The sequence below is a fragment of the Xenopus tropicalis genome, chromosome 4 (genome assembly GCF_000004195.4).
Source record: "Xenopus tropicalis strain Nigerian chromosome 4, UCB_Xtro_10.0, whole genome shotgun sequence".
NCBI classification, from domain to species: domain Eukaryota; kingdom Metazoa; phylum Chordata; class Amphibia; order Anura; family Pipidae; genus Xenopus; species Xenopus tropicalis.
This window is the reverse complement of record NC_030680.2, coordinates 148371019-148380466: the sequence shown is the minus strand read 5'-3', so window position 1 is coordinate 148380466 and position 9448 is coordinate 148371019. Positions and strand designations below refer to the sequence as shown.

At 45.3% G+C, this 9448-nt stretch overlaps 1 protein-coding gene across 1 annotated transcript; it reads left to right on the top strand.

Moving 5' to 3' along the window:
• Nucleotides 1-2536: 2536 nt before the first annotated feature.
• dnase1l3 (deoxyribonuclease I-like 3) lies at nt 2537-9295 on the top strand. The gene is given in 8 exon segments (NM_203588.1): nt 2537-2700; nt 4508-4596; nt 4803-4892; nt 5782-5894; nt 7523-7635; nt 7784-7941; nt 8204-8300; nt 8555-9295. Coding segments are annotated over 8 exon segments (888 nt in total). The 5' UTR covers nt 2537-2568; the 3' UTR covers nt 8651-9295.
• Nucleotides 9296-9448: the final 153 nt, after the last annotated feature.

Below are 9448 nucleotides of genomic sequence, written 5' to 3'. Positions count from 1 at the left end.
AACCAGCAGTGCAGGGAAGGGAAAGGGACAGACACAGTGACAGTTACACATAACTATAAACCCAGTGAGAATGAGGGATGAATGGATATTGGGGAGTTGTATCAGGAGTCAGAACCAGCAGTGCAGGGAAGGGAAAGGGACAGACACAGTGACAGTTACACATAACTATAAACCCAGTGAGAATGAGGGATGAATGGATATTGGGGAGTTGTATCAGGAGTCAGAACCAGCAGTGCAGGGAAGGGAAAGGGACAGACACAGTGACAGTTACACATAACTATAAAACCCAGTGAGAATGAGGGATGAATGGATATTGGGGGAGTTGTATCAGGAGTCAGAACCAGCAGTGCAGGGAAGGGAAAGGGACAGACACAGTGACAGTTACACATAACTATAACCCAGTGAGAATGAGGGATGAATGGATATTGGGGAGTTGTATCAGGAGTCAGAACCAGCAGTGCAGGGAAGGGAAAGGGACAGACAACAGTGACAGTTACACATAACTATAAACCCAGTGAGAATGAGGAATGAATGGATATTGGGGAAGTGTATCAGGAGTCAGAACCAGCAGTGCAGGGAAGGGAAAGGGACAGACACAGTGACAGTTACACATAACTATAAACCCAGTGAGAATGAGGAATGAATGGATATTGGGGAGTTGTATCAGGAGTCAGAACCAGCAGTGCAGGGAAGGGAAAGGGACAGACACAGTGACAGTTACACATAAACTATAAACCCAGTGAGAATGAGGGATGAATGGGTATTGGGAGTTGTATCAGGAGTCAGAACCAGCAGTGCAGGGAAGGGAAAGGGACAGACACAGTGACAGTTACACATAACTATAAACCCAGTGAGAATGAGGGATGAATGGATATTGGGGAGTTGTATCAGGAGTCAGAACCAGCAGTGCAGGGAAGGGAAAGGGACAGACACAGTGACAGTACACATAACTATAAACCCAGTGAGAATGAGGGATGAATGGGTATTGGGGAAGTGTATCAGGAGTCAGAACCAGCAGTGCAGGGAAGGGAAAGGGACAGACACAGTGACAGTTACACATAACTATAAACCCAGTGAGAATGAGGAATGAATGGATATTGGGGAGTTGTATCAGGAGTCAGAACCAGCAGTGCAGGGAAGGGAAAGGGACAGACACAGTGACAGTTACACATAACTATAAACCAGTGAGATGAGGGATGAATGGGTATTGGGAGTTGTATCAGGAGTCAGAACCAGCAGTGGCAGGGAAGGGAAAGGACAGACACAGTGACAGTTACACTAACTATAAACCCAGAGAGAATGAGGAATGAATGGGTATTGGGGAGTTGTATCAGGAGTCAGAACCAGCAGTGCAGGGAAGGGAAAGGGACAGACACAGTGACAGTTACACATAACTATAAACCCAGTGAGAATGAGGAATGAATGGGTATTGGGGAGTTGTATCAGGAGTCAGAACCAGCAGTGCAGGGAAGGGAAAGGGACAGACACAGTGACAGTTACACATAACTATAAACCCAATGAGAATGAGGAATGAATGTGTATGGGGGAGTTGTATCAGGAGTCAGAACCAGCAGTGCAGGGAAGGGAAAGGGACAGACACAGTGACAGTTACACATAACTATAAACCCAGTGGAGAATGAGGAATGAAATGGGTATTGGGGAGTTGTATCAGGAGTCAGAACCAGCAGTGCAGGGAAGGAAAGGGACAGACACAGTGACAGTTACACATAACTATAAACCAGTGAGAATGGAGGAATGAAATGGTATTGGGGAGTTGTATCAGGAGTCAGAACCAGCAGTGCAGGGAAGGGAAAGGGACAGACACAGTGACAGTTACACATAACTATAACCCAGTGAGAATGAGGAATGAATGGGTATTGGGAGTTGTATCAGGAGTCAGAAACCAGCAGTGCAGGGAAGGGAAAGGGACAGACACAGTGACAGTTACACATAACTATAAACCCAATGAGAATGAGGAATGAATGTGTATTGGGGAGTTGTATCAGGAGTCAGAACCAGCAGTGCAGGGAAGGGAAAGGGACAGACACAGTGACAGTTACACATAACTATAAACCCAGTGAGAATGAGGAATGAATGGATATTGGGGAGTTGTATCAGGAGTCAGAACCAGCAGTGCAGGGAAGGGAAAGGGACAGACACAGTGACAGTTACACATAACTATAAACCCAGTGAGAATGAGGGATGAATGGATATTGGGGAGTTGTATCAGGAGTCAGAACCAGCAGTGCAGGGAAGTGTATATCTTGAAGTTGTGCAGAATTAGATTTTCTCTCTTTAGGCCCAGTAAGTGTTTGGGGTGAGTTCCCCTTTACCCTCTCAGACAGTTACTGGTGGGATGTTCGGGTTCTCCCAGTACACAGACCGGCTGTCACTCACAACCACTTCCCTGACACAAAGTGACAATAATTGTTTCTAAAGAGAAGTGAAATCGGGGGGGACCAGTAATTCCTGTTTCTGTTCTCGCCGGGGAGGATATAAATGGAGCTGTGGCCCCACACTGGGAGCAGGAGAGGCACAAGGTGTCTGTGTCCCCAAGAGCTGACAATCATGTGGCGCCTCCTTCTCTTCTGGGCGCTTTTTGTCCCCCACACTCTGGGGCTTCAAATCTGCTCCTTTAATGTCCAGTCGTTTGGGGAGTCCAAACGGGACAAACCTGCTGTCATGAATATAGTGAGAAAGGTAAGTGATCTTATAGGGGAATATCTACTGGTATCATCATTATTATTTAGCTATAACTTATATCAAGGTTTCATATTTTATGTTGGGGTGCAGCTGTGTGCCCAGAGCATTCCTTCTCTGTATATTTGTATTTATACATATGGGTAGGAGGTGCCATAGTGTTTCCCTTAGACAGTACAGTATGGGGGTACAGCTTATTGTGTGCCCAGAACATTCCTTCTCTGTATATTTGTATTTATACATATGGGTAGGGGGTGCCATAGTGTTTCCCTTAGACAGTACAGTATGGGGGTACAGCTTATTGTGTGCCCAGAACATTCCTTCTCTGTATATTGTATTTATACATATGGTAGGGGTGCCATAGTGTTTCCCTTAGACAGTACAGTATGGGGGTACAGCTTATTGTGTGCCCAGAACATTCCTTCTCTGTATATTGTATTATACATATGGGTAGGGGGTGCCATAGTGTTTCCCTTAGACAGTACAGTATGGGGTACAGCTTATTGTGTGCCCAGAACATCCTTCTCTGTATATTTGTATTTATACATATGGGTAGGAGGTGCCATAGTGTTTCCCTTAGACAGTACAGTATGGGGGTACAGCTTATTGTGTGCCCAGAACATTCCTTCTCTGTATATTTGTATTTATACATATGGGTAGGAGGTGCCATAGTGTTTCCCTCAGACAGTACAGTATGGGGGTACAGCTTATTGTGTGCCCAGAACATTCCTTCTCTGTATATTTGTATTTATACATATGGGTAGGAGGTGCCATAGTGTTTCCCTCAGACAGTACAGTATGGGGGTACAGCTTATTGTGTGCCCAGAACATTCCTTCTCTGTATATTTGTATTTATACATATGGGTAGGGGGTGCCATAGTGTTTCCCTCAGACAGTACAGACATAGTGCAGCTCAGTAGGTCAGGGCACGCTGTGTATATAATAATGTAGAAGAGATTAGAGGCTGTTTTGGTCTCAGTAACATCTGGAGCAGTTTCGGCCCCCGGTTATATTTAGTCAGGATACTGACATATGGGGTTTCCTTGCATTACAGAGACAGACAGTAGAAATCACATGACTGGGGAGGGGGCTTTGGTGCAAGTCAGGAAATTCTAATAATGGGAAACCCCAGGGGCTCTTCCCCCCCCCCCCCCCCAAATCCCTGTTCTTATTGTTGCTAATGAAAGCATTATGGGTGCTCGTTGCTGTAGGGCTGGGGGGCACCCACTGGGGATGTGATGCATCTATAGAAATGTAGGGTCCATAGAATGAATGAGAAATCCCACATCTTGATTAAAGGGCAAATTTACCCTCCTTTTGAAATGAGCGCTTTCCGTGGGTTATGTACTAAAGTGGCCAACTATAAACAGGGTTGGCCCCTTTTAGATGGAGCTTTATTGGCCTACAGGGCTGATGATGTCATGGGGAGGAGACTGGGTGGGTCTATGATGTAAGGGGGTGGAAATAGGCGGGTCTAATGTAAGTAATTGCAGAGGGGAGGATGGGTAATAGTGATTTACTGGCTGGGCAGGTCTGGGGGCAACCCTAGATATTCTCAAGACTGGGGGTACAGTAGTTTTTATTATATAGAAGTTTCCGTGAGTCATGTGACAACTTACATCACTAAGCACCAATTATAATGGATGACATCACTCTCAGTGACTGCTGATATCCTTATATAGTACAATATGGGGGCGGTACAGTACTCAATGAATATATTTCTGCCCTGTATCATGTATGGAAGGATAGCGGCCATTTTATCTGCGATGGAATGATTGGCTGTGAGTCTCACTGGCTTCTCCCATAGGTCATTTCCCGCTGTGACATCATGCTCCTGATGGAGATCAAGGACAGCAGCGACACCGTAATCCGATCGCTAATGACACAACTCAACAGGTAACGAGTCCAATCGGCCAATCAGCTCCCTGCAGTGTCTGTCAGTACATGTAACCCCACCCCTTGTGTCCTGATTGGCTAAAAAGCAACACCGCCGTTATTATTTCTTCATGGATCCACAATATGGGTCCTATGTTATAAATAACAATATCCTTCCCCTTGTAATCACCCATCTGACCAACTGGATATTGTCTTTTTTATTTCAGCCAATCAGAAACAAGAAATCAGTTTGATTTAACCATCAGCCAAAGGCTGGGCCGCAAGAGCTACAAGGAACAATATGGCTTCATCTATAGGTAAGTGCCCTGGAAGCACCGAGGCTTGGGGCCTATCAACCTCCTATAACCTCTGACTGACGCACCCCCTACACATGGTAGATCCCTCCTATAATTAGCCAGAAGAGCTAACGATTGGCTGTAACTGTTCTACCCCCAATAAGGGGTAATTATATCTTAGTTGGGATCAATTACAGGTACTGTTTTATTATTACAGAGAGAAGGGAATCATTTAACCATTAAATAAACCCAATAGGGCTGTTCTGCCCCAATAAGGATTAATTATATCTTAGTTGGGATCAAGTACTGGTACTGTTTTATTATTACAGAGAAAAGGGAATCATTTAACCATTAAATAAACCCAATAGGGCTGTTCTGCCCCCAATAAGGGGTAATTATATCTTAGTTGGGATCAAGTACAGGTACTGTTTTATTATTACAGAGAAAAGGGAATCATTTAACCATGAAATAAACCCAATAGGGCTGTTCTGCCCCAATAAGGGGTAATTATATCTTAGTTGGGATCAAGTACAGGTACTGTTTTATTATTACAGAGAAAAGGGAATCATTTAACCATGAAATAAACCCAATAGGGCTGTTCTGCCCCAATAAGGGGTAATTATATCTTAGTTGGGATCAAGTACAGGTACTGTTTTATTATTACAGAGAAAAGGGAATCATTTAACCATTAAATAAACCCAATAGGGCTGTTCTGCCCCAATAAGGGGTAATTATATCTTAGTTGGGATCAAGTACAGGTACTGTTTTATTATTACAGAGAAAAGGGAATCATTTAACCATTAAATAAACCCAATAGGATTGTTCTGCCCCCAATAATGGGTTTCTGGATAAGGGATCCCATACCTATATATATTTAGTCTGTATACTGTATGTGCCAATGACGTTACAGGAAGAAGTTGGTGTCAGTGAGAGGAACGTACCAATATGAAGACTCCCAGCCGGGGGATCCGGATGCTTTCTCTCGGGAGCCCTATGTGGTGTGGTTTGAAGCGCCCAGCACTGGTAAGGACCCCATACTGGGTTTAGTTGGCGGGTCCCCATACACATGGGCGTCTGCAGAAGATTTTTATGGGGGGGGCAAAGTCATCAACCAAAAACAACCTGTGTTCCTGGTCTAAGCCTGGATACAGTAACTAGGTGCCAAGTTTGTAGGAAACCCAATATATTGGCAAAGCCCATAACGTCACTCACAACTGGCATAATTGTGTCACTAGGGGGCGCTGTTTGAGCAGAAAGTATAAATCACAGTGTTGTGGGCAGCGCTGCAAACATTTTGTGCCCATAAGCCCACCCCTAAATAGCACCCCCATTGTACCCACATACCCCAGATGTGCCAGTGTAATTACTACTGAATATGGACAACAGGCACTTTAACCCTTGACATGCCAGCATAATCACTAAATGAAATACACAATGGGCATTTTAACCCCAGACATGCCGGTATAATAACTACATAAAGTGAACATGCGGCATATTACCCCCAGACATGCCGGTATAATAACTACAGAAAGTGGACACTGTGCATATTAACCCCAGACATGCCAGTATAATAACTACAGAAAGTGGACACTGTGCATATTAACCCCAGACATGCCAGTATAATAACTACAGAAAGTGGACACTGTGCATATTAACCCCAGACATGCCGGTATAATAACTACAGAAAGTGGACACTCTGCATATTAACCCCAGACATGCCGGTATAATAACTACAGAAAGTGGACACTCTGCATATTAACCCCAGACATGCCGGTATAATAACTACATAAAGTGGACACTCTGCATACTAACCCCAGACATGCCGGTATAATAACTACAGAAAGAGGACATGCTGCATATTAACCCCAGACATGCCGGTATAATAACTACAGAAAGTGGACACTGTGCATATTAACCCCAGACATGCCGGTATAATAACTACAGAAAGTGGACACTGTGCATATTAACCCCAGACATGCCGGTATAATAACTACAGAAAGTGGACACTGTGCATATTAACCCCAGACATGCCGGTATAATAACTACATAAAGTGGACACTCTGCATACTAACCCCAGACATGCCGTATAATAACTACAGAAAGTGGACACTCTGCATATTAACCCCAGACATGCCAGTATAATAACTACAAAAAGTGGACACTCTGCATATTAACCCCAGACATGCCAGTATAATAACTACAGAAAGTGGACACTCTGCATATTAAACCCAGACATGCCAGTATAATAACTACAGAAAGTGGACACTCTGCATATTAAACCCAGACATGCCAGTATAATAACTACAGAAAGTGGACACTCTGCATATTAACCCCAGACATGCCAGTATAATAACTACAGAAAGTGGACACTCTGCATATTAAACCCAGACATGCCAGTATAATAACTACAGAAAGTGGACACTCTGCATATTAAACCCAGACATGCCAGTATAATCACTGTAGAAATGGCACTCTATTAACCGCAGACATGCCAATAAGATGACTACAGAAAGGGAGAACTGAAAGCTCCCCAGACTGGGCCAATGCAGGGACGAGGGGTGGGGAGACTGCACCTTGTATTACATTCCCCCCAGGCTAGGGGAGCCCCCCCACTAACCTCCCCATCTTCTCCCTTTGTGTCCCCCCCGGAGACGTCAGAGAGTTTGTGATCGTGCCCCAGCACACCACCCCCGAGGCCGCAGTCCGGGAAATCGATGAACTTTACGACGTTTACCTCGATGTCAAACAGAAATGGAACTCGGAGGTTGGTTCATGGAGACAAAATAGCGATGAGCAAATTTGCAAAAAAGACTTTTTTTACGCACTTTTTTTCTTACGCCAAATGCATTAAAGTCAATGGGGGTTTTTTTCTTGGTGACTTTTATGTCTCCATTTGGTTTCTTTTCCCGCAGAACTTCATTTTCATGGGGGACCTAAACGCCGGCTGCGCCTACGTGCCCAAGAAAGCCTGGGGGAACATCCGGCTCCGGACCCACTCGGAGTTTGTTTGGCTGATTGGGGACAAAGAGGACACGACGGTGAAGGCCAGCACCAAGTGCGCCTACGACAGGTACCGTCTCTGCCAAACTGACACCTTTAACTCTTTAATTACCCCTTCATATCAGTTGGGGAACATTCCACCGGGCACTTTGCCTGTCCAAGATGGGGGACTGGGTGGCAGGGTCGGACTGGGCCGACTGGGGGCACCTGCAGGGCCCCTGGGACAGGAGCCCCGGTGGGCCCTTCACCCCCCAGTCTGACCCTGCTGGGTGGGACCAGTACAATAGGGGCTCATTGGCGCTGGTTCTGATTGTATCATCTGTTCCTATCAGGATTGTGATGGCCGGAGACAAGCTGCTCAGCTCCGTGGTACCAGGTTCTGCCCAAGTGTTTGACTTCATGGCTGTGTATGGGCTGACGGAAGATCAGGTAACTGTATTCATTGCATTAAATTATTATTAAGAACTTTGATTGTTAGCTCTTCTTCACAATTGGTACAGCAGCAGTGGGGGCCATTACCTATCCAGGTTATAAAATGTGCCATTGTAGGGCAACAGTAGACCTATCCAAGCCACTCCCAGATTTGCTTACAGCTCCACCCACTTTATAGTAAGCCGCACCCCCTTTTATTGGACATGGAGACTTTACCTTTCCCCTGCTAATGGCTTTCCCTTCTGCCTCAGGCCCTGGAGGTGAGCGACCACTTCCCCGTCGAGGTGCAGCTGAAGGAATCCAAGCGGCCGACTTCCAGGAGGCGGAAACACATCGAGAGGAAATAAGGTCCCCCATGTCGGCCATTACTGTGCTAACAAGGACCAGTCTGTTGCCTCTTATCTTTATATCTAACAAATGTGGGGTGTGGGGACGTGGGGAAGGGATCCAGAGCTACAGAAGTGTTTCTTCATCAGAACCTTCCATTTTGGGGTCCCACATTGTACTGTGGTCTCTTCTCTGCACATTGATCCGCGTGGCAAAATATCTGGGGTGCAGCGTAAATTCAGTTTATTAGGGCTCACTATGGGGACCAGAGCTGGGCATTCATTTGCTAGAATAGGCCCCCCTACAGTGGCGGTTGTCAAGTCCATTCTCTGGTCAGGGCCCCCCTGAGCTCTCAATATAAGTCAAAGTTGCAAGAATATGAAGGAAAACATAAATACGTACACCCCAAATCTCACAGGTCTGCAGGCTGGAATTCTGGGAGTATTGAGGAGAGAAAATGGCCATTCAGTTGTGACCTAATCTGCCCCCCGGCCCCATTACTAATCAGACGGGGGCGCATCCATCCAGATGTGGGGTCCGGGGGTACAGAGGGGCCAGAACCAGTTATTCTGGGAGTTTAAGGGGAAATATTATCATAAACAGGTTTTCTGCTTCCCAATAAAAATGTATTTTGTTGTTGAATAAATGATTGTGGATGAAAGGTTCCCCTGTATCACAGTTACTTTCCTGTTGTTATGGATGGATTTACTTGGAGACCGTATGAACAGAATTCCAGGTATTCTAATGGGAACTGTCTAGAAATAATCCAACAGCTCTGACACAAACAGTCTTCATTATATTCACTTACAAGGTTCATA